The 27,739-nt window shown below is 37.7% G+C and overlaps 1 protein-coding gene across 3 annotated transcripts in view; it reads right to left on the bottom strand.

Moving 5' to 3' along the window:
• ZNF280D (zinc finger protein 280D) overlaps positions 1-27,359 on the bottom strand; it is a 105,776-nt gene extending 78,417 nt beyond the window's left edge. The window contains exons 1-3 of one of the 3 annotated variants that reach the window (XM_003266965.2): positions 26,732-27,359; positions 644-687; positions 463-531 (exon numbers count right to left, since the gene is read on the bottom strand). In XM_003266965.2, coding sequence (XP_003267013.1) covers positions 463-490 — 28 coding nt within the window. In that variant the 5' untranslated portion in view covers positions 491-531; positions 644-687; positions 26,732-27,359. The remainder of the gene's footprint in view (positions 1-462; positions 532-643; positions 688-26,731) is intronic. The other 2 variants (XM_012507559.1, XM_030814049.1) reach the window with 2 other exon arrangements.
• Between the last annotated feature and the right edge of the window lie 380 nt (positions 27,360-27,739).

The raw sequence follows: 27,739 nt of genomic DNA, 5'->3' as shown, positions 1-27,739 counted from the left end.
AGAATTATGAGAAAAATGTCCATTGTGAAAGCCACCCAGTCTGTGGTACTTTGTTATGGCAGCCCTAGCAAACTCATATAGTATACAAAGGTCTTCCTTCTTTTTAACAGGGCACTGCCATTGTTAATATACCCAGGATATATTTTTGAGAAAAAAAAATTTAAGACATAATAGCTTTATAACTTTTTTAGAAATAATTTATTTTTTGTCTATGTACAGAAGAAACATGTACGATTGTATGTACCAAATTGGTAAAAGTAGTTTCTTCTGATAATGGGGGAAAACACTTCTATTTTACTTACTTTTTTATTTATATTACTTGTTTTTATGTGAACATTTGTTACTTTAACAATTTTAAGCATTTTTGTTTTTTAAAAAATGTTCCCAACTTTCATCCTTTCTCTGAAGTAAAGTGATACGAAAGCCACACATACTAGTATTAGTCGTGGCAGCAACACTTACTTTTTGGTTGAAAAGGGTTGTCGCCCATCAAGCTGCAGAGATGACTTTCTGTAAATTGTCACCTAAGTACTGACACATGATATCAGTCAATTTAATGAGTCACTTTAAGTAACACCAAATATTGAAACATGAAACTTGGGATTCACAAATTACTGGATGTAAGGTTAACCTCTAAACTCACCATGTGACTCCAGACAAGGCAGCAAGTTATTTCTGTTTTCCTTCCTATAAAATAAAGATACCAACTATTAGGGTGGACTTCATTCAATTAGACGTATACATATTTAATCTTTTCTCCTATACAGAGGTCAATTATGTTTGATATATCTGATATACACGTATAGTTCATTTTACATAATTGGTTCATTCCTGAATAAACTCAAATTTAATAAATAAATGGTGATTATACTTGGCACTTAATACTTGAAGAAATGTGACGATTCGTAAATTACAAATAATTTTTTAAAGTATTTAGTAAAAACGAGTAAACACCTTACAATGTATTGTTTTTGGAAATCTAACTTTTCAAATGCTGAGTGACATTAATCTTTAACTGTTATCTTTTCTTTGTATTTCAGAAATACATGTAATTATTTCTGTAAGAAAACACAATTTTAAACAAATTTTAGTTTATATCTTTCTGGCTTTTTATCAACTGAAAGGGAACAGAAAATTCATTGGAAATATTTCATCATAGATTAATTCATTCAAAAAATAACTACTCATGCCCTTCTGTATGCAAGGTAATGTGCTAAGCTCAGGGGAAAACAAAAATGAGTAAGTCACATTCCTAGACTTCAGAAGTTTACAATCTAGTATGTCAATAATTTATTTGGCTTTAAAAATGCTGTTACAATAAACATTTTTTAAAAAACTATTTGAATTGCTTTATTCAAACTGGGAATCTGTTTTTTGAATTTCCATGCACACGCAATAGCATAAATTTTACAAAATAAACAAGCTTTTATAAAACTGAGTTATAAAGCAAAAAATGTCAACAATTAAACAATGGAAATCTAAAACACTGGAATATATAACTAATTCAATCTTCACTTTCCTCTTTATCCTTAGGCTGACAAAAGCAAGCTTTCCTACTTTTCAATTTCCAAATTATGTAAACTGAATTAGCACAAAGGACAAATTATTAGTTTAATTTCAGAAGTTATTGTTATTAATTCAGTTATTCTGAGTTACTATCAAATGAGACTCTAGTGAATCTTGTGCTTAACTAAATATCCCCTAGTTCTAAAGTTGTACTATTAAAAATCTCTTTAACTCAATTTTTGAATAGCTGTAGCTTGTCCCACTAGCAACAGTATAATGCTTATTTCAGATAAATACATGATAATTCTTGCTTCACATTAAGGACTTACCAATACCAGGAACACAGAATATTTTTAAGATTCACAATTACATATCCTGTGGACTCATACATAATGTTTTTAAGTGATCATATAAGTATCTATTGGCTTCAGAATTTTGTCGGTAAAGCACAGAATTCTATGAAAGATACCTGACTTCAAACTATACTACAAGGCTACAGTAACAAAAACAGCATGGTACTGGTACCAAAACAGAGATATAGCTCAATGGAACAGAACAGAGCCCTCAGAAATAATACCACACATCTACAACCATCTGATCTTTGGCAAACCTGACAAAAATAAGAAATGGGGAAAGGATTCCCTATTTAATAAATGGTGCTGGGAAAACTAGCTAGCCATAGGTAGACAGCTGAAACTGGATCCCTTCCTTACACCTTATACAAAAATTAATTCAAGATGGATGAAAGACTTAAATGTTAGACCTAAAACCATAAAAACCCTAGAAGAAAACCTAGGCAATACCATTCAGGACATAGGCGTGGGCAAGGACTTCATGTCTAAAACACCAAAAGCAACGGCAATAAAAGCCAAAATTGACAAATGGGATCTAATTAAACTAAGGAGCTTCTCCACAGTAAAAGAAACTACCATCAGAGTGAACAGGCAACCTACAGAATGGGAGAAAATTTTTGCAATCTACTCATCTCACACAGGGCTAATATCCAGAATCTACAAAGAACTCAAACAAATTTACAAGAAAAAAAACAAAACCCCATCAAAAAGTGGGTGAAGGATATGAACAGGCACTTCTCAAAAGAAGACATTTATGCAGTCAACAGACACATGAAAAAATGCTCATCATCACTGGCCATCAGAGAAATGCAAGTCAAAACCACAATGAGATACCATCTCACACCAGTTAGAATGGCGATCATTAAAAAGTCAGGAAACAACAGATGCTGGAGAGGATGTGGAGAAATAGGAACACTTTTACACTGTTGGTGGGACTGTAAACTAGTTCAACCATTGTGGAAGACAGTGTGGCGATTCCTCAAGGATCTAGTACTAGAATTTGACCCAGCCCTTCCACTACTGGGTATATACCCAAAGGATTATAAATCATGTTGCTATAAAGACACCTGCACACCTATGTTTATTGCAGCACTATTCACAATGGCAAAGACTTGGAACCAACCCAAATGTCCATCAATGATAGATTGAATTAAGAAAATGTAGGCCGGGCGCGGTGGCTCACGCTTGTAATCCCAGCACTTTGGGGGGCCGAGGCGGGCGGATCACGAGGTCAGGAGATCGAGACCACAGTGAAACCCCATCTCTACTAAAAATACAAAAAAAATTAGCCGGGCGTGGTGGTGGGCGCCTGTAGTCCCAGCTACTCAGAGAGGCTGAGGCAGGAGAATGGCGTGAACCCAGGAGGCGGAGCTTGCAGTGAGCCAAGATCACGCCACTGCACTCCAGCCTGGGCGACACAGCGAGACTCCGTCTCAAAAAAAAAAAAAAAAAAAAAGAAAATGTGGCACATATACACCATGGAATACTATGCAGCCATAAAAAAGGATGAGTTCATGTCCTTTGTAGGGACATGGATGAAGCTGGAATCCATCATTCTCAGCAAACTATCGCAAGGACAAAAAAACAAACACCGCATGTTCTCACTCATAGATGGGAATTGAACAATGAGAACACTTGGACACAGGAAGGGGAACGTCACACACCGGGGCCTGTCGTGGGTAGGGGGGAGGGATAGCATTAGGAGATATACCTAATGTAAATGACGAGTTAATGGGTGCAGCACACCAATATAGCACACGTATACATATGTAACAAACCTGCATGTTGTGCACATGTACCCTAGAACTTAAAGTATAATAAAATAAATAAATAAATAAATAAATACTAAATCTGCTGCCAGAGAATATATCCAACAAAGATGTTCAACGAAGACATCAAAGGCCTCAGCTCAGAGTTGGCTCTTTAAGACAGCCAGAAAACGTTGGGCGTGGTGGCTCACGGCTGTAATCCCAACACTTTGGGAGGCCAAGGTGGGCAGATCACCTGAGGTCAGGAGTTCGAGACCAGCCTGGCCAACACAGAGTCAAATCCGGTCTCTACTAAAAAATACAAAAATTAGCTGGGCGTGGTGGCACAAACCTGAAGTCCCAGCTACTTGGGCAGCTGAGGCAGGAGAATCGCTGGAACCCAAGAGGCAGAGGGAGGTTGCAGTGAGCTGAGACTGCACCACTGTACTCCAGCCTGGGCAAGAGAGCGAGACTCTGTCTCTCAAAAATAAAATAAAATAGCCAGGAAAAAAAAAAAAAGAGGACTCTTAACTTCAACTACTAACTCAGGTACAGATTACATGCCCATATTTAATATACTGTTTGCATGGGGGAAAAATGAATTCCAAGTAACTGACTTAAAATAAATTCCATTCATTTATAGATACTGCCCACATGAATAATTGCTATTTTATAAATTTTTGGTTTCCGTTTTTATCTAAAATTAAACTATATCTTAAAATATTTTTTCTATAAAAAAATTAGAAATCAATGGAAATGTGGGTCTAAGTGTGTTAACTATCTGAAATTTTCACTTTCATCCATTGATAGATATCACCTGATGTAATGCTGCTGTGTTAAATAATATTAATACTGCATGTGATCAAGTACAGAGCACATACTACAGACACAGGTGTGCTATATACTAGATATAGTCCTCTTTCTGATAAGAAAAAAATTAAGCAATTTCACAAACTACAACTGTAGTATCTGCACATTTAAAAAAAGAATATTGCACTAGAAACCAGGAGAACCAAGTCATAGTACCAGCATGGCCACAACTTTCTGCCAAGTCATCTTCAATTCTAGCTCTCAGGCTTATAGTTCAACTGGAAGATTCTGGCTTAATTCAGCTCAAAATCTATTGTATACTTTAAACATTTAGTAACCATGAAGAGTAAAACACGGTGAAGAATGAATGCCAAATTCAAATTCTGACTGAATCACTTATTACCAATATGATGTTGGACAAGTTAGTTAACCTAATGCCTTGCTTTACTGCTTTTTATATATACACTTACCATTTACATAAACATATAAAATAAAAATAGACTTATGTCTTTGGATTATAGTGAAGATTAAATGAGATAATACATGTAAAACACATCTCAGTGCCTGGCACATAGAAACCACTCAATAATGTTTAACTATTTTTAACTCTGAGATAAATCCCATTTTAAAGAACTCTAGGCCAGGCATGGTGGCTCACGCCTGTAATTCCAGCACTTTGGGAGGCCGAGGCAGGTGGATCACTTGAGGTCAGGAGTTCAAGAACAGCCTGGCCAACATAGTGAAACCGGGACTCTACTAAAAATAAAAAAATTAGCCGGGCACGGTGGAGCATGCCTGTAATCCCAGCTACTCGGGAGGCTGAAGAATAATGGCTTTAACCAGGAGGCAGAGGTCGCAGTAGTGAGCTGAGATCGCGCCACTGCACTCCAGTCTGGGCAAAAGAGCAAGACTCAGTCTCAAAAAAAAAAAGAACTGATCTCAATTCTATTATACTGGAATTTACGTGCTATCAGCTAAGCATTTAGAAATCATTTTGTTTTATGGTCATGCATCACTTAACAACAGGATAAGTTCTGACAAATGTATCATTAGATGATTTTGTAGTTGTGAGAACATCATAGAGTCTATAGTACTTACACAAACCTAGATGGTATTGCCTACTATACATCCAAGCTATACGGTATAGCCTATTGCTCCTAGGCTATAAACCTGTATAGCATGTTACTGTACTGAATACTGCAGGCAATTATAACACAAATCACTAGGTAATAGGAATTTTTCAGTCCATTATAATCTTACAGGACCACCATATTATATAATGCAGTCTGTCCTTGACCTAAACATCATTATGTGGTACATGACCTTCATTACAGTGAAATTTCTCATGATGAAATTTTAGCTTTATAAATAAATCTTCCAGACTGTGGCTGTCAAATCTATCCTACCACATTTTCATCTTTTTAAAAAAGCATTTCTAAACTAAAATATACACCAAAAAAATTTTAACCCTCATATAAACATAACACACTGTTAAATTATATACTACTAATCTAATAGAATAAGTATCCAATTCAAAAGTACCAACATATAAAAATTAACATTTAGATAAGGTATCTTTATACCATTTCTATTAAGAAAAAAACATTCAGGCTGGGCATGGTGGCTCATGCCTATAATCCCAGCACTTTGGGAGGCCAAGGTTGGAGGATGGCTTGAGCTCAGAGGTTCAAGACCAGCCTGGGCAATATGGCAAAACCCCATCTCCACAAAAAATACAAGAAAATTACCGGGAGTGGTGGCACATGCCCCTGGTCCCAGCTACAAGAGGTCGAGGCTGCAGTGAGCCGAGACTGGGCCACTGCACTCCAGCCTCGGTGACAGTGTGAGACCCTCATGCCAAAAAAAAAAAAAGAAAGAAAGAAAGAAAAGAAAAGACAAAACACTCATTCTACATGTATCTTAGTATTTTATTTTCTAAAAAATACATAAATAAATAGCTGGTAATTAAAACACAAAAGTGATTATGAGGAACATGGTGAATGGTTAGCTTTTTTTTTTTTTTTCTGAGGTGGAGTCTTGCTCTGTTGCTCAGGCTGGAGTGCAGTGGCACCATCTCAGCTCACTGCAACTTCCACCTTCCAGGTTCAAGTGATTCTCCTGCCTCAGCCTCCCGAGTAGCTGGGATTATAGGCGTGCACCACCACGCCTGACTAATTTTGTATTTTTGGTAGAGACGGGGTTTCACCATGTTGGCCAGGCTGGTCTCGAACTCCTGAACTCAAGTGATCTGCCCGCCTTGGCCTCCCAAAGTGCTGGCATTACAGGTGTGAGACACCATGCCTGGCCAAATTGTTAACTTCTACATCTCCCCCAACCCCATAAATTCAAGATATATAATCAATGAAATAATCAAAAAATCACATTATAAAGTTAATCTTTCTTTTTGTCTCCCCACCATAAAATGTTTTAATTGGGGATTGCATTACTAACCATGAAGTTGGCAACACCAAAACAAGATATGATCAACTTAACAGATATAAAAAAGAAAACTATTTAAAATAGTGAAAATTTATACTCAAAATAAGTATTGCACATAAAAACGAAGTTCAACTAACTCATAAAGTGAGCTCAAGATAATATTCTATCTCTAAAAAAACTAACAATTTACTTATATACTTAAAATGAGTTTTTCAGTGGAATCATTTAGATGACACTGGCTTATTGGTTCAGTAAAGTTTGATCTTTCATTTTTTTACTCTCAGAAATTTTCCAAGAAATCAGGCATTTAAGTCATTCTACTTAAATCAGCTTTTGTTTATATTCTATTTCATTTTATAAGCAATTCTTTAGCCTTTATGACACTAATGGCATACTGAAATGGAGGACTATCATTTTAGAATTCCAGTCTCAAATGAATAGAGCTTAAAGGATACAAAGTGAATTCTTAACTATGAATAACAATCTAATGTTTCAAACCCTGATTTTGTGATCCTTCAAGCACTTCCAACTATCTCAAGAAAGTATTCGAAAATTAATTTTTATTTAGTGTTCATCACCTTACAATCATATGAAATCTCTTGAGTAAAAAGAGTAATTTTTAAAACTCCTGTTGTATATCCCCTTACTATCCACTGCCTGTTGATTCCATTATGGAAAATTGGAAATTACTGTAACAGGATTAGAAAAGCAGTGAATGATGATATCTACTTTGGCACTGTAAGACAAATCTATGTGATAGAAAATGTAAATCATAAACAATAAACAGTAATATAACTAAAGGAGAGACTTATGATTAAAATGATTTAATAAAATTTAGGTATTTAGCTATGAAATTTTATAAAGAAATTAACTTACTATATTTTTTATTTACAACCTTTAAGCAGACGAAATTTCAAATCAATACTTCCTTTTGTGCCTCAAGTATTTCTTACAAATGTTTTAGTGTTAGAAAACTAAGTATCTTTTTCAGAATCAGTCCAGTTGTTACTGTTAAAAACCAGTCTTATTCTTGAAAAGGGCACATTCCGACCACACAAACTTTATTACTAAAAACACCTGATCAGCAGCTAAAACACTGTAGACAAAATAGTGGATGATTATAGAATCTTAAGAGACTTTAGAAGATAAATCTCACCCAATTTCTGGAAGATTCTAATTTTTATGAAGAATATTGTCTCCCGATAGTAAGCACTCTAAGGAAGAAAAGATCTTTAAAAAGGGAATATATGGATATACCATAGTTTTTATTTTTAAAACAAACCAAAAATATCAAATGTCATTTTTAAAAGACTATATATTTGAGAATCTTAACAGGGAACAGGCAAAGAGAAGGGAGAAGGTTGGAATTCAGTCTTGAAAGAAGAGGCCTTCAAAGGCGATCAGGACTAGAATAGGGAAAATCCAGGTCCTGGAAGAGGCTGCTCTTTCCAAGAATAAAAAGACAGAGCAATGAGGCCAGCTTTCCCTGCCCATCTCCTAACTTACACAAAAAACTTCATTCTCTGAAGGTAACTTATCAAAGAATTAGCACGTTAATTCTCTGAAATTAAGATAAATCCAGATGGATTCCTTAAAGCCAAAACAATTCTCCAAGTTAGTGAGCTCAGTCGAGACTCTGAAAGGGCAATAAAATACTTAATAATATTAACGATTAAGAATTTGAAAAATAATATCCTTATTTTCTTTCTAATGCAAGATGCAGATCTCAACACTTTTTTCATAGGATATGAAAGGGACCCTATCTCAAAAAGTTAACTATTAGGGGGATTATGATGAATACATAAGTATCTTATAAAAGAGAATATGGTTGCTATAATTATAAAAACTAAAAGTGGTACAGCAGAGGTTCTTGATAAGGTGTTGGGGGCACCATAGAAATAAAAAAGTTAGCAAAATTTTGTGAATACTCAATTTCTGGAAAGATAAGACAGTGCATCAAATTCTCATAACAGCCTATGAACCAAAAAGTTAAGAGTTTCTAGGTTAGGAGTTTGAATAAAAGCAATCACACTAGCCAGGGGTTAGGAAATACCCTATCATGGAAGAAACACATACATTAATCCTTAAAGTAAAAATGTTTTCATTAGCACTTTTTAAAAAAAAAAAACATGTTTACTGAAAATGGTTCAAACATACGGTGTATATAAAGTACAAAGTAAGAATCCTATTCCCTCTCCTGCCCTATTCCCAATCCCACTCACTAGAGTTTGGTGTGTGTGATGCAACAGATAATAGTGATTGAAGATAGAGTTGTGGTTAAGGGATAAGAAGGATATTCTAATGCCTTGAATGACTTAACTAAGGGCAATATTTATAGCAATGATTTGAATAAAAGCTATACTATGTGCAGATTCAATTTATACATGAGTAGAGAGTGTAATACATGTAAACTAGCAGAATGAGGCTTTACCCAGTCTGTCCCTGGATCTAAAAACAAATGAAGGAATATGTTAATTAAATAAATAAATGGAATGAAGCTTTAAAAGATCTCAATAAGAGAATGAATGGTAGTAAGAGTTTTGTATTTGCCCAAAAAAAAATTAACAAAAATATAAATTGAAGATGTACTGCCGAAGATGTACCAGAAGATCTATATAACAAAAGTTCATTTATTCCAGAAGTGCACAACTGGCCCTCCCTATCCGTGGTTCCACATCCACAGATTCAACCAACCATGGACTGAAATATTCAGAAACAAAACCAATAAACAGTAACAACAGAACAATAAAAAATGCAAATTTAAAAAATATATAACAACTATTTGCATAGCATTTACTTTGTATCAGGTATCATAAGTAATCTCGAGATGACTTAAAGTATATGACAGCATGTGTACAGGTTATATCCAAGTACTACACCATGATATATAAGGGACTTGAGCATCCTCAAATTCTGCTATCCACTGGGGTCCTGGAACCAATCCCTCATGTATATTAAGGGACAGCTGTACTGATTGAACATGTACTGTGTGTCAGGTAGGAATACAATAACGAACAAAAATTAATACACAGTTACTGCACTCATGAAACTTGTGGTCTAGAGATAGGGACAAACACTCACACAAAGAGATGTAAAATGACAATGGTAAGTGCTATGAAGGTTATGAACCTGGAATTATAGTCGGCATAATCAAAATTGGCTTTGCTAAAAAAAAAAAAAGCGATGATTGAGTTGTTATTTGAAGAAAGGGTTGGAGTTAACTAGGCAAACAGGAAAAGGAAGGGAGGATTCCATGAAGAAGGAACTGAATGTGCAAAAGACCTATGGCAGAAGATAAGCCAGCAAATATGAAAAGCTGCAAAGAAACTTGTGACTGGAAAAAAAAAAAAAAAAGCAAGGAGTTACATGGGAAGAGATAAGACAATAGAGATAGACAAGAGTTAAACAACGAAGCACCTATGGACTGTGTTAAGAAATTCTGTCCTTATCCTAAGAACAATGAAAAACCACTGAGGGATTTTAAGTGGGGACTGACATCAGATTTGTGACACAGTGTCAAAATAACAGAATTTGAGTATTAAATCAGAGAGAAGACCATTTTACCCTATTCTATACTAATCAACACCCCCACCTGAAATACTACATATTGGCCATGATTCTTTCAACTATAAGTAACAAACACCCAACTCAAACTGGCTTATGCAAAAGGATATTTGTTGGCTCATTTGTAGAAATAACTACAGGCATAATTCAAACAGTATCATGTGAATCTGGTTTCTTTCTCCATTCCTGGGCTTCCCTCCCTCTGTACTGATTCTATCCTCATAAAGGATCTCCATTGAGGATGACTGTAACAGCTCCAGTCTAACAATCTTCAATATTGAAATCCAGGACAATGACAAGAGACCCAGCTATGATTGGAGTTGGTTGGCTTGGCTAAAATTACATGCCCTTCCCTAAGCCAATCACTAAGAAAATGCTAAGGCATTGTGAGAGGTTTGGGCTTACATCACATGCTCTCCCTGGTACCAGAGGGAGAGTCTTAATCAAAAAGCACAAGAATAAAGATTGGAGGAAAGAATGGTTTTCCAAAGGAAAACCAAGTAAGGGTAAATAGATGCTGGGTGGCAAAAATAACAGATGTCCACTACAAGGAATTCAGAACTAGAGCTTTGTCTAGGTCAGGTTGAAAGGACTAAAGTTATTTAACCTAAAAAACATGAGACTATAGGGTGGGAGAAGTAAAAGCTATTTACAGAGATTTTAAAGTTTGTCATAAGAAAGAAGGAAAGAAGGTAACTTGATCTTTGTGTGGCTCAAGTAATAATAACAACAACGGTAATATTTACTTGTTTTGAACAAACTAGAGAATTGCTAGTATTGAGCTTTAACATTACTTCATTCCTTACATTCTACTGTTATCACCATTATAAATTATACAATGATAAATATATAATTATAAAATAATTGTAATTAGTATACATTAACATTAGCTAACATTAAATGCATATATTATTTCATCTAATCCTCAAAAACTCCTATGAGGTAGACACTATCATCATCCCCTGTTTATAGCTGTGGAAATTTAGTTATACAGGGTAAGTACCTTGCCCAAAGTAACAAAACTTAGTAGAGGAGCAAGGATTCAAACCCAGGCACTTCTAAGGCCGAATATTTCAGACACAACACTATTTGCCTCCACCAGGAATACTGGAATATTTGGAATACCAAATTACAAGGAGGCAGACTTCATCTCAATATAAGAACAAAACAATTAACAGTTAAAATATCAAAAACTAAGATGAACTCTAGGTGAGAAAGATCACCAAAGAAAAATATGAAAAATTTAAACATTATGTGATTGAAAATGTTCACTTTCAAGATCCCTTCAAGAACTGTTCCAACCCTAACACTGTAAATATTTCTGTCTAGTGGAGGTATGTAAATTTCTGCCTAGACTGAAAGATACAGAAGATTTTTCATTATTTCAGTAAAAAAAAAAATCTAATTAGAAATGCTGAATTATGAAACTTCATTTTTGAATCAGCAATAAAATATTTGGTAATCAACCTGCTATATCCAAATATTTTCTAGGACCCTTCAAGTACAATATAATGAATGAAGCAGTTAGGCTGAAGCTCAACACTGAGAACAGAAGTCTTCAGTTAATTCAAAACAAGTATATTCTTTAAAAACAAGTAACAGCCAATAATCTTAAATTAATTTCATTTTAATAAAGATGTTTGATGGCTTAAATCAAAACTCCCAATGAAATCAACTGCTTCACACAGATTCAGATCAAACATCTCAAATATTATAGCATCATGATAAATCAACTTTTTAGAATTTCAACGTTTTTGTAAATGCAAAATTCTTTTAATATTAATACATAGAAAGGCTATGCTTCAACAGACTGCTTAAATCTACAATGAATCTAAATCAGTATAGTTATTAAAAGCTTTAATATGCAAGAAAACTTTTTCACACAGGGTACAGGGAATCTCTTCCTCTTCATCCAACTAAAACCTCCTGTAAACCTGATCCAGGTTGCAAATCACTTGCTCTAGTTACTGCTAACCACTTTGTCAGTCAAAACCGAGCTGAGCACAGCAGGGCAGCTACAGCATTATCTACTCCACAGTGCTTTGCTAAAAGCAAGTATCCACCTCAAGATCCCAAAAACCCTCCCAATAGCCAAATCAAATTACCTTTTCTTCATTTGCATTTTCCTTGTTTATCTTGCAGCTATTTTAGCCCCATTTCTTGAAATATCATGCTCAGTAATTTTCTATACAGTAATAGTCCTGTGTACTCACCTACTCCTTTTTACCTCTTTAGAGATTCTCCAGATCACTTCCTCCTTAAATAATGTAAAAACAGGTTTTCCACAAAGTTTAGACCTCAGTCCTACATAAACTATTCCCTAACAGCAGATCTAATAAATCCCATAGTCTCAGCTATCAATTCTCAACAGCAGCCTATAAGATCAGAAAATATTCACCTCTGCTACAGTCTGAATGTTTGTCTCTCAAACCTCATGTTGAAATTTGATCCCCAATGTTGCAGGTAGGGTAATGAGAGGTGTTTGGGTGGAAGAGACAAATCCCTCACAAATGGCTTGGTGCTGTCCTCACGGTAATGAGTTCTCAGTCTATTAGTTCGCACCAGAAATGGTTGTTAAAAAAAAAAAAAAAAAAAGCCTGGCACCTCCCTCCTCTTTCTCTCGCTTCCTCTCTCTCACCTTACAAATCACTACCCACACAGACGCCCCTTTGTTTTTTGCCATGAGTGGATGCAGCCTGAGGCCCTCACCAGAAGCCAAGCAGATGCTGGTACCACACTACTTGCAGAACCATGAGCCAAATAAACCTTTTTTCTTTATAAAATGCCCAAACTCAGGTATTTATTTATTTATAAGAACATAGACAGAGAAAGACACCCTGGCATCTCATCTAAGTCCCAGTCCTTCCTCTTTTACTACTGAAAACTGCTATCTAGATATTTAAACGCACCTCAAATTCAGTACATGCACACCTCGGAGATATTGAGGGCTCTGTTCCAGAACACCACAAGAAAGTGAATATTGCAATAAAGCAAGTCACATGCATTGTTTGGTTTCTCAGTGAATATAAAAGTTAGGTTTACAACTATAGTGTAGTCTAAATGTACAATAGCATTGTCTCTAAAAAAAACATATATACCTTAATAAATACTACTTTATTGCCAAAAAAAAAAAGATAAAGCTCATTTGAGCCTTCAGTGAGTCATAATCTTTTTGCTGTAGGAAGGCCTGCCTCCATATTGATGGCTGCTGACTAATCGGGGTAGTGGTTGGCTGAAGGTTGGGGTGGCTGTGGCAATTTCTTAAAATAAGACAATAAAGCTTGGCACATCCATTGACTTTTCCTTTTACAAAAGGTTTCTCGGTAGCATACGATGCTGTTTGATAGCATTTGATCCACAGTAGAACTTCTTTCCCTGTTGGAGTCAACCCCCTCAATCCTTGCTGATGCTTTATCAACTAAGCTGGTGTAAATACTCTCAATCTTTTGCTGTCATTTCAACAATGTTTACAGCATCTTCACCAGGAGTAGTTTCCATCTCAAAAAAACTACTTTACTCATCCATAAGAAGCAACTCCTCATTCATTCAAGTTTTATAATGAGATTACAGCACTTAGTCACATCTTCAGGCTCCACTTCTAAACCCGGCTCTCTTGCTACTCCCACCACATCTGCAGTTACTTCCTCCACTGAAGCCTTGAAACTCTCAAAGTCATCCATGAGGGCTGGAACCAACTTCTTCCAAACTTCTGTTAATGTTGATATTTTGACCTCCTCCATCAGTCACAAATGATCTTAATTGGATCTAGAATGGTGACTCCTTTCCAGAAGGTTTTCAATTCACTTTACCCAGATCCATCAGAGGAAACAATCTACAGCAGTTATAGCCTTACAAAATGTATTTCTTAAATAATAAGACTTGAATTGAAAGTTGAAATGACTCCTTGACCCATGGGCAGCAGAATGGATGTTGTGTTAGCAAACATGAAAACAACATTAATTTTCTTGTACACTTCCATCAGAGCTCTTGGGTGACTAGATGCACCGTCAATGAGCAGTAATATTTTGAAAGGAAAATTTTTTTCTGAGCAGTAGGTTTCAACAATAGGCTTAAATTTTCTGTAATTCACGTTGTAAACCAGGTTTACATCTGGTTCAGTAAACCAGATGTGCTGTCATCCAGGATTTGTGGTTCCATTTTTAAAGCACAGGCAGAGTAGATTTAGCATAATTCTTTTTTTTTTGCGGGGGGGGGGCAGCGTCTTGCTCTGTTGCCCAGCCTGGAGTGCAGTGGCACCATCTAAACTCACGGCAACTTCTGCCTCCCAGGTTCAAGTGATTCTCATGCCTCAGCCTCCCGAATAACTGGGATTACAGGCATGCGCCACCACGCCTGGCTAATTTTTATATTTTTAGTACAGACGGGGTTTCACCATGTTAGCCAGGCTGGTCTCGAACTCCTGGCTCCTGACATCAAGTGATCCACCCACCTCCACCTCCCAAAGTGTTGCGATTACAGGCATGAGCCACCACACCTGGCAGATTTAGCACAATTCTTAAGGGCCCTAGGATTTTCACAATGGTAAATGAGTACTGACTTCAACTTAAAAGTCACCAGCTTCATTAGCCCTTAACCAGAGAGTCAGCCTGTCCTTCAAAATTTGAAAGCCAGGCATTGACTTCTCCTTTCTAGCTATGAAAGTCCTAGATGGTATCTTCTTCCAATAAATAGAAGTCTATTTAATCTATATAGAAAATCTATTGCTTAGTGTAGACGCCTTCATAAATTATCTTAGGTAGATCTCCTGGATAACTTGCTGAAGCTTCTACATCAGTACCTGCTGCTTCATCTTATACTTTTATGTTATGGAGACAGTGTCTCTCCTTAAACCTCATGAACTCATCTCTGTTAGCTTCAAGCTTTTCTTCTGCAGCATCTTCACTCTCACAGCCTTCATAGAACTGGAGAGAGTAGGGTCTTGACTTCAAGCCTTTGGCTTAAGGGAATGTTGTGGTGGGTTTGATCTTCTAGCCAGACCATTACAACTTCCTCCATCTTACCAATAATGCTGTTCCACTTTCTTACCATTCATGTGTTCAATGGAGTAGCACTTTCGACTTTCTTCAAGAATGTTTCCTTTGCAATCACAACTTGACTGTTTGGGACAAGAGGCCTAGTATTTGGCCTACCTCTGCTTTTAACACGCCTTCCTCACTAAGCTTAATCATTTCTAGTTCTTTTTATTTAACGTGAGGGATGTGCAAATCTTCCTTACAGTTGAACACTTACAGGCCATTATGAAGTTATTAATTGGCCTAATTTCAATATTGCTATGTCTCAGGGAATAAGGAAGCCCATGGAGAGGAAACTAGGGAAGAGCTGGCTGGTGGAGCAGTCAAAACACACACATTATTATGTAAGTTTACCATTTTACATGAGTGCAGTTTGCGGTGCCCCAAAACAATTACAATAGTAACATTAAAGATCACTGATCAGAAATCACCATAACAAATATAATAATTTAAAGTCTGAAATATTGCAAAAATTACAAAAATGTGACAGAGACAAGAAGTGCTCACGCCGTTGGAAAAATGGCTGTGATGGACTTGCTCGACATGGAGTTGCCACAAACCTTCAACTTGTAAAAATGCAATATCTGCAAACCACAACAAGTGAAGTACACTAAAACAAGGTATGACTATATTTCCAAAACTGAACATATCTTCCCCTGAAAAATTATTTCTACAGCATTATTCATAATAGCCAAAAAAGCAGAAACAACCCAAATGTTCAACTAATAAATAAAATGTGGTGTATCAATACAATGTAGCATTATTTAGCAATTTTTTAAAATGAAGTACTGATACATGCTGCAACATGAAATCTAGAAAGTGAAAGAAGTCACACACTGTTTGATTCTATTTATATCTAATATTCAGAATAATGGGTAACAGGTTTCCTTTTGAGGAGCTGAAAATATTATAGAATTAGTGTTGACAGTTGTATAACACTATGAATGTACTAAATGTCACTGAACTGTATATTTTTAAATGGTGAAATTATGTTATATGAATCTTACCTTAAATTATAAAAGTTAGTTTTACTTTTGCATTTCCCTTTTTCTACTAAACTGCCATCCTTCTGATCTTGAACCCCTGGAGGTTTTTTTCAATGTCTCCCTCTTTTAATTATATCTAGTCAATTCCCCAATCCTATAGACTTCCTTTAAAATATTTCCCACACCATCCTTGCCTCTCCATCCACTCAATACTTGGCCAGGCCCATAGAACCTCACACCTAAAGTGAAACAGATTTACTTTATAAGATTCACTTTATATAGTTGCTCTTCAGCTTCTGATGGGGTAATGATTAAACACATCGTAAGCTGAAAATATCATAAGTTGAAAATGCATTCAATAAACCTAACCTACCGAATATCACAGCTTAGTCAAACTTACCTTAAATGTGCTCAGAACCCTTACATTAGCCTGCGGTTGGGCAAAATCATCTGACAACACAGTATACTGTATGCTATCAGTTGTTTACCCTCATGATGATGTGGCTGACTGGTAGCTGCAGCTTGCTGTTGCTGCCTAGTATCACAATATCGTATCATACCACATATCATTAGCGCAGAAAAAGATCAAAATTCAAAACGTGAAGTATAGTTTCTACTAAATGTATATCGCTGTCACACAATAAAGTCAAAAAAACTTAAGTTGAACCATCTTAAGCTGGGGACTGTCTGTACTTGGTCTCTCAGCATCTGGATTTTTGCTTTCATCTCTTCAATAAGAAGCCCCCAAATTAACAATTTACTAAAATAATGCTTTCATTCTGTCATTTACCAATTCCAAATTCTTTAATAACTTCCCATCAACCTATGCAGAGCTGGGTTAGGTTATCTTAGTGCTAAAAGCTTCCAGGTGCAGTGAGGTGCAGAATAGGTCAAATGCTCTAAGGAGCCAGCACTTCTAACAGTTGTTGTCACTGCCAGCCTGTAAGGCTCACCTGCATTGTATACCCCAAATGGAAGAGAAACGTAATTCTGAGATAAAAAGGCTGACGGTGAAGTGAGGGAAAACCAAGGCATCGTATCTTATAAAATAAATACACAGTATATGGCACCCAGTGTTATTCCAATGAATAAAATGAACTTTTTCTAAGACTTGATTTCCTCATCTGTAAAGGATGGATGATAACACCACCTTTTGCAAAGAAGTATTTGTTCTGATGATGGAATACGGTAATTGTGAACATACTTTATACTCTCTAAAACACTACAATAAAAGAAATCAAAGAATAGAAAGACATCTCTTGTATATAACTTCTCAAATGAACAGACACTACAATGTAGTGTCACCTAAGTAGTGCCAATTTTCTTATTTACCTTTTTCTATTCAATAAAGTTGTCAGATCTATATTTTTTCTCATGGAACGTAAGAAAGCTATTTCCATGCTACATTTTGGTTATGAGGGCCTTTCTAGCAGCAGTCAGCAATCCTGTATAGTTGAGAGTCAGATAATCTTAAACCTTGAATAGGAAAAGCAGAGCAAGTAAAAAAACAAAGCAAGAGATACAACAGAGATTAGGATTATATCTAAAAACCCCAGGCCTCTCTCAAGCCCCTCCAGGCTTAGCTTCTTAGATTTGCCCAAGGTAACCCACAAAATAAGGAACGCACGGAAGTGAAGCCTACAAGCAAGGGGCAAATTAGTTCATAGACTGATCATCTTTGCTTTGGTTACTAGCCCTAGTCAAAATGCATATCAACTGAAAGGCATTCAGTTAATAATGTTAAAAAAAAAATCCCGGCCGGGTGCGGTGGCTCACGCTTGTAATCCCAGCACTTTGGGAGGCCGAGGCGGGCGGATCACGAGGTCAGGAGATCGAGACCACAGTGAAACCCCGTCTCTACTAAAAATACAAAAAATTAGCAGGGCGTGATGGCGGGCGCCTGTAGTCCCAGCTACTCGGAGAGGCTGAGGCAGGAGAATGGCGTGAATCCGCGAGGCGGAGCTTGCAGTGAGCAGAGATTGCGCCACTGCACTCCAGCCTGGGTGAAAAAGTGAGACTCCATCTCAAAAAAAAAAAAAAAAAAAAAAAAAAATATCCCAAACCTGATCAAAAAAAGATGTGTGGTTGACTAACCTTTAAGGATGGAATCTTTGGCTGGGAGTCCACAAACCCCAAACCTGAGAAATTTTTTTCAGTATGTATTGATTTACTTAAAGATGATAATAATGAAAGCATTACATATATTTTTACAAAAAAAGTGTATTTCTCAAAACAAAAAATTTAGAGAAGAGTGGTATTGTTTTACATTTTTGCTACATTTTTGCATACCTCATTAATACGTCTTAATGAAGACAGCTGGATTCTCTTACGACCTTCTGCATTCAACCTGTTGCACTACACTCTTCTGTTGAAGAAAATACAGCTTCACAGGAAAAGTATGTGGTAAAGGGAGGACCTAGTAGAATCCTTCAAAGTGTCTCAAGCCCAAGACCACATTTAGAGAACTACTGTACTAGATAAACACAAGTCAAAGCCCTTTTTAAAAAAGAAAGCTAAATTACTATACTAGCTGGTCAAAAATTTGTAAGTTACATACCAATCCAAAAAGTAAAGCAATAATTTTAAACTGTTGGGGAATATTCAGGAGATTAAAAAAAAAACTAAGAAAAAGTATTTATCGAACATTAATTATGTTTAAGGTATTGTGTTTACAAACACAAAGAAGCAAAGCATACATCATCCCAAAAATTACTTTATCTTCATCCTGTTATACAAAACCAGAAAAACAGGAATGTTTGCAATGAAAATGACTGAAATGAAATACTTTTTTGGTGTAATCCATTTAACCAAAAAGCCTAAATACAACACCTGATGTGCCAGGGTTCCAATTAACAATTTTTTATTATGAAAGGTCTCTGAAGGTAAAGCTTGGAAGAAAGGTTTAAAAAAAAAAAAAAAAACTGGTAACAACAAAAAAACTTTAGAACAGAAACCTCAAGGAACAACTTTCTAGGTACTGCCTGTATTCATTAGAGATGTATTAAAGTACAACAGGCTAAAAAAAATCTATTATGGAAGTAGAAGAGGCAGGTAGGTTTAATCTGTGTATTGGAGAGGGGTGGAACTCTAACTGTCCAAATTAACCATTAAAAGTCCAGTATACTATCAGAGTCCAAAGGAAACTATTTTCGTTTTTTACTTTCTTTCTTGAGCAGTTCTTTTTAGAAAGACTGACATTTTATCATTCACATTGTTTCCCAGAGATCTTTAAACAAAAGGAAAATTTACTTACTACTTTAAAATAGATTAAAACTCATCATATCTTATAATTATTATGTGGGTCTATAACAGAATCCTTTTATCAATCTAAAATACATTATGGGATGTTAGTGGCTTTATTTTTCCTACATCTTGAAATATTTTGCTAACTCCATCATTCTAGGTATTATTTCACCATTGTTCATCAATTAATCCCAACTATGCTAAAAAAAAAAAAGAAGATAGGACTGCCTAAAAGAATAATACAACAGTGAAATAAATCATGACTAATGCATTAGCCTTAATTTTTCTCATTTATTTTCCAGTTTTCTTATAGTTTTGCAAAAATATTGCATCAACTTTCAAAGACGTATGGAAAACTGAAGACATTTTTGTAGTCTATGTCAGGGAGGCAAAACAATTCCTCTATCACCTTTGGTTCAGTATCTCATGTCCTGTGAATTAAGCTATGAAAAGACAGATTCACAAGAGAAGAAGTATACAATTTTTATTAATATTTACATGCACGGGAGTTCACAGAAAAGAAGTGAAACTCAAACAAGTGGTTAGACGTAGAGGCTTTTATACTATTTTAACCCCCTCAAAAAAGGGAACTTGGAATTTCAGGGACAATAAACCATGGGAAAGTGACTAGAAAAAATGGGAGAACTAATGGAAAATAACGGTTATTTTAGTAAAATTTGTTTATACAAACTCATCTCTGCCTTGACTCTCCATCTCAAGGGAAAAGAGTTGCTCTTCCCTCCCTGTTATAAGAAGGAAATTGGCTGGGTGTGGTGGCTCATGCCTATAATCCCAGCACTTTGGGAGGCCGAGGTGGGTGGGTCACCTGAGGTCAGGAGTTCGAGACGAGCCTAGTTGGAGACCAGCCTGGCCAACATGGCAAAACCCCGTCTCTACTAAAAATACAAAATTAGCCAGGCATGGTGGCGCATGCCTGTAGTTCCAGCTACTCGGGAGGCTGAGGCAGGAGAATCACTTGAACCCAGGAAGTGGAGGTTGTAGTGACCCGAGATCACGCCATTGCACTCTAGCCTGGACAACAAGAGCAAGACACCGTCTCAAAAAAAAAAAAAAAAAAGAAAAAAGAAAAAAGAAATTAATGCCCTGCTACTACTAGGCAAATAAGGGGAGGGCACAGAACTCTTCCAGCATCTATTGACTCTCAATTGCCTTCAACTCAAAATAATCCTCATGCTTAAGTGGCATATTCTGATCCCCTTCATCTGTTTTTAGTTTTCACCGAATACAGTTAAGAACTCAGACTTTATTTTCTGCCCAAAATGGAAGAGAAGAAAATTAACAGAGGAAGACATTTCACAACTATTAGATGAACCAGAAGATTAACACAAAGATAGACAGCAGCACTTTAGACTCTTAATGATGGGAGTGAAAATGACTTTATAAGGGAAATCTCAGACTGAGTCCTCGGATGAGTTACTTTACATAAATTCCCTGAAACTTAATCAATGAGAGAACAACGTATTTCTAAAAACAAAAAGGAAATACGGCATTCTTATCCAGCGGGAAGAACTTCATCACACAATATTTTTACATTAAGAATATGGACGATGCTGTTCTGCTCAAAGAAAACGTGACAGTCTTTCATCCCTTACAAGTGCGTGCTAAAATTTTACTTCATACATTTTTTTTTAAGAGACAGGGTCTCCCTCTGTCACCCAGGCAGGAGTGCAGTGACACAATCGCAGCTCACTGCAACCCAGACCTCAAGTGATCCTCCCACCTCAGCCTCCCAAGTATCTGGGACCACAGACACACGCCACTACACCCAGCTAATTTTTTATCTTTTGTAGAGACAAGGTCTTCTTATGTCGCCCAGGCTGGTCTCAAACTCCTAGGCTCAAGCAATCCTGCCTTGGCCTCCCAAAGTGCTGGGATTATAGGCATAAGCCACCACACCCGGCCTTGATACAACGCTTAAGTGCACAAGTATTGAATGCAGGTGTATGCAAAGGTGACTGGAAGGAAACAAAAAATACAGACATTTTAAAAAATTCATTGGATCATTCTAATTAGTTGTTTATAAATCTGAAACTGAAAATATCTTGCAATTGTGGAGCAAAGAAGATGGCTGTCCTGTGTTCAACAAAATTATGAACCATCAAAGGTTTCAAAAATTCTTCCAGTATTGCATTTTGATGATGTACATGCAAAAAGACAACCCAGAAGGAATGACAAGCAAGAACCTTTTAGGGAAGCATTTGAAATTTAGAATCAGTATTTATAAGACAAATAGTTCCAGGGTCATATATGAAAGTTGCCAAGTACAGACAGTCTCCAACTTAAGATGGTTCAACTTACAACAATTTTTCAACTTTATAATGGTGTGAAAGTGCATTTATTACTTCAAGTACTCATACAACCATTCTGTTTTTCACTTTCAGTACAGTACTCAATAAATTACATGAGATATTCAACTTTATTATTAAAAAATAAGATTTGAGTTAGATGGTGTTGCCCAACCGTAGACTAATGTAAATGTTCTGTGCATATTTGAGGTAGGCTAAGCCAAGCTATGATGTTCAGTATGTTAGGTGTATTAAATGCATTTTCAACTCATGATACTTTCAACTAATGGTGGGTTTATCAAGGATGTAACCTATCGTAATTCAAGGAGAATCTATAGTTAATTCCATTCAGATGATGTTGCCCATTTCGGGTGGAAATACCTTCAAAAGGTGAAAAATGTGAAATGAAAATCTGAGCAACAGGTAACAATGAAATATGATAAGCTTGGACAATGTAGATCTACACAGAGATTTGGAAAAGACATGAAAGTAGAATCAAGATTGATATATACGAGATGACAGAAAAATTTCAAAATTCTGTCAGACATATAACTTGTGACAAATTTTTTACAAATTTAGACTTGGCTGAATATTATACAGCATCAAACTCTCCTTAGTTGGCACTGTTAGGAAGAACAGCATTGAACTTCTGTGAATTTTCACAAATGGAAAAGCAAAAGAAGTCAACTGCACAAAATCTGGATTTCAAATATACTTCATGATTCTTATTTTCCTAAGGAAAACTATACCTACTCTTCTCAGTTCAATGCATTCTCAACCATCAATGAATTTTAAAATCCTTGTATAAATTAATCTGAAGTGATCTGTATTACAAAAAGACTACAAGAGTGATACACTGAAAAAGTGGGTCAGAAACAATACTTGGAAGAGAATGACTTGAAGATGGCTTATGACTGATTTAGTTCAGAGTATACTTTCACTGTATGGGAAAAGCTTCAGTTACAAAACTCTAAGTTACCAAGAAGAAATTCCTCATGCAACTAGGAAAATAACTTGCAGAAAATAGGAAGGGAATGTTGTCTTACCCTCTAACCACAATGATTTCTGCACAGATCTGAAAATGGGAAGAAAGGAAGATCTTTGTATAGATACAAAAATTCAAAAAGAAAAAAATGTGTGTTATAATGAGAATGTTTACACAAAGCGTTCAAATGTGATGTATATTTGTTGTAGGGGTGTTATGTAATTAAATGCATGAAATCGATTTTTTGTTTTTTATTTTTCTAAGTATATACAAAGATATCTGCTATATTTAAATTCTTATTAAAAGCTCCAATAAGTTGTTTTACATTATGCTTTATTTTTACTCCTATAAATTATACATAATAACTTAAAATGCAAAAAAAAAAACAGTCCCTTTTGACCCAGACGATAGTGATAATTGTATACTTTTCCTCGTATACTGAGGGTTAAGAGAATCCTTAAAATTGCTTTGGAGAAATGAATCAAAATTCTAAACATACAATTTTTGATACAAGGCACTGAGTAAATCAAGTCATTATTTAAATCACTATTTTAAGCAATCTGAAAATTCAAACAGTTTTTAATTCCTTTCTAAAGCAAGAAAAAAACTATTCAGGATTTATATATTTAATTAGTGAATATGTCGTAAGTATTCTTCATCTTCCAAAACTTGCTTTTGGAATAACAAAATATGTTGTCAATAGAAATATCCAATTTCCTATCACCTAAAACTACAGTTGACTTTTCATTTGTGAAAACTGCCATTTCAGTGATCCAATGCTGATTAATAAAACACTGGAAAGAAAAAGGACTGGATTAGTAGCCTAACTGGACAGATGTTCTAGTTGAAGCACTTGCAATCCTCCAACATCAAACTACTTCAGAACTTTTCTATTTACCATAGCTTACTACGGCTAAAATGGTCCTAAGCAAACTTTCAAAGGCAAAGTCTTTCTGACATCTACTTTCTGCCTCCTCTCTCCTAGTCTCCCTAGGCTCTGATGCCAACACACAGAAGCATTCCAAGTTCCCTAAAGTAGATGGGTTAGTATTTCCTCCAGAATTGTCTCCACTTCTCCTTCCTAACTTCCAAAGCCATACCCAAACAACTGCTCCCAACTGTGTTTATCAGATTACAGCAGGTACATTCCTACCAACTACTAATGCCAAAACATCACATCACAAATGACTTGCTAATTGCAGAAAGAAATGCTTACAATGGAAAGATAGCTTGTCACCACCTTATCTAAAGAGATCAAATTTAGGATTATTAATAAGACAAGCCTACTTTATGTGCCTTTGGATGCTGTATGCAATGAAGTATACTGCATGGCTTATGAAGTATTCCTGTCAAAAAAATATTATACCTGAATATATTCAAGCCTTTAGACCCAATTCCAAGTTTAGAGAAAACAGAGAGGATGGGGGAACAAATTTAAACACTATGAGGAGGAACTATCACTAAAACATGGAATATGGGTTATTCTGTAAGACTACAGACCTGGTCTCTTCAAAAGTCAATGTGACCCAGTGCTGTGGCTCACATCTGTAATCCCAGCACTTTGGGAGGCCGAGGCAGGTGGATCACTTGAACCCAGGAGTTTGAGACCAGCCTAGATAACACTGCAAAACCCCATCTCTACAAAAAATACAAAAATTAGCTGAGTGTGGTGGCGTGCTCCTGATTCCCAGCTACTCAGGAGGCTGAGGTGGGAGGATGGCTTGAGCCCAGGAAGGAGGTCAAGGATGCAGTGAGCCAAGACTGCTCCACAGCACTCCATCCTGGGACACAGAGCAAGTACCTATCTCAAAAAAAAAAAAAAAAAAAAAAAAAGACTGAAAAGGAATTTTGAAGAAATGGGGGGAAATGTGAATACATACTACACATGTTAGATTTTAAGGAATATTCCTCACTTTCTTAAGTGTGATTGCGGTATTGTTACACAGAAAAATGGCCTTGATCTCTCACAAAATACGTACTGACACACATACAGCATTTAGGGCTGAACTGTCATATCCGTAACGCACTTTGAAATGTTCAGAAAACAGAATGTGAGATAAGTGGAAAAATGCAAATATGGCAAAAAGGTAGCGTTAAAACTAGGTGGTAGGTATGGTGTTCAAATCGGCTATTTAACTTTCCAATATTTTCGAAAAAAATAACATAACAAGTTGCAAAGTTAAGAAATTAACTAGAAAATAAAAATATACAAGCCAGGCTAGATGGTGCACACCTGTAATCCCAGCTATGGAGGCTGAGGTGAGAGGTCAGCTTCAGCCCAGGAGTCTGAGACCAGCCTGGGCAACATAACACCCGCATTTCAAAAGTAAAATATAAAAATATCAACGAAAGGGCAATTGAGTAATATTTCTTAAAATCTTTAGGTGAGCCTCCTTGCCTATTCTCATCTACCTCATTCCCACAAAAATGGTATATACTAGCGTTGAGCACCGGAGAAAGAGTCAGAAGATCTAAGGTTCTATTAATATAATTGGCCTTGGCTCTTCCTAGTTAGTGACCTCATTAAAGTCCTCTCCCTGAGGCTCTGTTTCCTCGCCTGCAAAATGATTCCAGCAACCCAGACCACTTCAAAAGGGGCTAAGAGATACAAATCAGGGGTTACCAATGAAAGACACAATTACAACGGTATTTGTAGTGATGTTAAAACATCAGAGGCACACAGCCCTAACAATGGTATAAGCAAACCAGTGCCTTCCCTGGTTAAGTTTCTGCGGGGAGACAGCTGGAGTTGGCACAGTAGTCCCCCAAAGCAGGACACCTTACAGATGCTAAGAGACAGCTTTTGTGCTTTAAAACTCTCCTTCTAGCGTTCCATTTTATGTTTCATGGCACTAAAAAAGACAAATTCTGTCCAAACCTGAAAACAATAAAGCCAAATATTTAAGATGACAGATTTTTTTTTTTTTTAAACAAATCTTCGCAAACAAAGGCCTTTGGCCAAAGGTCTCCCGCGCTTGCAGAAGCGGGTTCACCTTGACGTTTTTCCTCTCCGGCAGATTTCTCCTTAAAAGCGTTAAAACTTGAGATAAGTTGGGAAGAACTCCTTCCATCGCTGGAGCTAAAACCTCAGAGTGAGATCATTCTTTCCGTCTAAGTGAACCTTGCAAAGCTCAGAAAATTCTGTCTCCAACTCCACGTTTCTCCTCAGGGCCCTTCTTCTGTAGACAGTAACGGGAATTCTATGGCAGAGCAGGGGAGGTCTTTGACAAAAATGAGGGTGCAAACGTGGAACGACCGGTCATCTGGGGAAAATGAGGGGCCCTGTGCCTGCATTTCCGAATCCCCTTTGGTCTCCTTTCCTACGACTGAAGAGACACGGGGGTGGGCTGTGGTGTGAAGAGCATGGGTCTCGGCCAAACATCGGCACAAAATGTACCAAAGGGAGTCGCCTCCAGAGAGTAAAGCCAACACCAGGCTGGAGACAAACAGGCGCACAGGCCTGGGAGGGGAGGTGGCGGAGGAGCAGAAGGCGGCGGCCTGCGCGGCCCAGGCCTGCAGCAGCCGAGGCGGCCGCCGCGTCGCGCCGGGATCCCTCCTCCCCCGCCTGGGCCGACGCAAGATGGCGGTCCGGCCGCCGCCGCGCAGCCGGTCTCCTCCCCCGCGCTCTGGGCGCTCCCGACGACCCGCGCCGGCCTCAGGACCCCCAGTCCAGCGCCCCCGGAGTGAGGCGGCGCAGGCCGCGCGGGAGGGCCTCTGCCTGCTGCAGCGCAGGGCGGGCGGGGGCGGGGGGCGCTTACCGTGAGCGGAGCGGATCGGCCTGACTGGAGCCCTGAGGAGGAGGAGAAAGAGGAGGAGGAAAAGGAGGAGCACGAGAAACTACACTGCGGCGACGGCGGCGGCTCCCATTGCGGAGCTGGCAGCCGAGCCGTGGAAAGGGGGGGCTCTCGTGCAGCCAGCGCGCTGCCTCATGGGTAGGCTCCGGGTCAGCCTCCCCGTGTCCGAGCTCCCTGTCTTCTCGCCGACGCGGGAGGCGGGCGCCAGCATGTGCGCCGCGTCGCGGGCCCTCGAAGACCCAAGCGCCCCGCCACGCGCCGGTCGGGGGCGAGGGCCAGGGCCCTGCCCCCATGTGGGTGCGGGCTGTTGGCTGGTGTGGCCGGGCGGAAGCCCGACAATGCGGAGTGCTCGGAATTTGCAGGCGAGGAGCCGTGCGTTCCGGACCCTCCGCGTGTGTAACGACCCCCAATTCGTTGGCTTGGAAAGTGAAAAGGTCACGGGATAGAGCCGCCGTTCGAAAGAAGCGCTGGGCCTGCGGGTCGAAGACTAAACCAGAAGAGAAAAAGGAATCGTCCGTTTCTTTAAATAACGAGCTGATTTTACCAAGTCTGTTTTAAATGTGTGGTGTTGCTTGCGTCCCCTGTCGAAGTCAAATACCGAGACGAATCTGTACATTTAGCGTTTTATTTGGGACACAGGAATTGCAAGTTCAGGTTATTTACACATACAGGGTGGTCTTCGGTATGTCACAAGAACAAAGAGGAGTTAGGGGGTTTTATTTAAAAAAAAGTTACCATTTTTCTAGAAAGTTCGTTGACATTTAGTAAAGTTTTGGGCAGCTGGTTAGTTCTGATTGGTGAGGGAAGGGGGTTGGTAAAGCTTGCCCTACAGCTGCAGCAGGTTCTTTCAGAAGCTGAAACCTGAAGATAAAACCTGTTTCAGGTTACAGCAGGCAGTTTCAGCAGCCAGGCTTGCTGAGAATTCCATTTTTAGAGCAATGTTATGTGCCTTGAGGGCTTCCCCCACCACTG

The sequence above is a fragment of the Nomascus leucogenys genome, chromosome 6 (assembly GCF_006542625.1).
Source record: "Nomascus leucogenys isolate Asia chromosome 6, Asia_NLE_v1, whole genome shotgun sequence".
NCBI classification, from domain to species: Eukaryota; Metazoa; Chordata; class Mammalia; order Primates; family Hylobatidae; genus Nomascus; species Nomascus leucogenys.
This window is presented reverse-complemented; position numbering and strand designations above follow the sequence as displayed.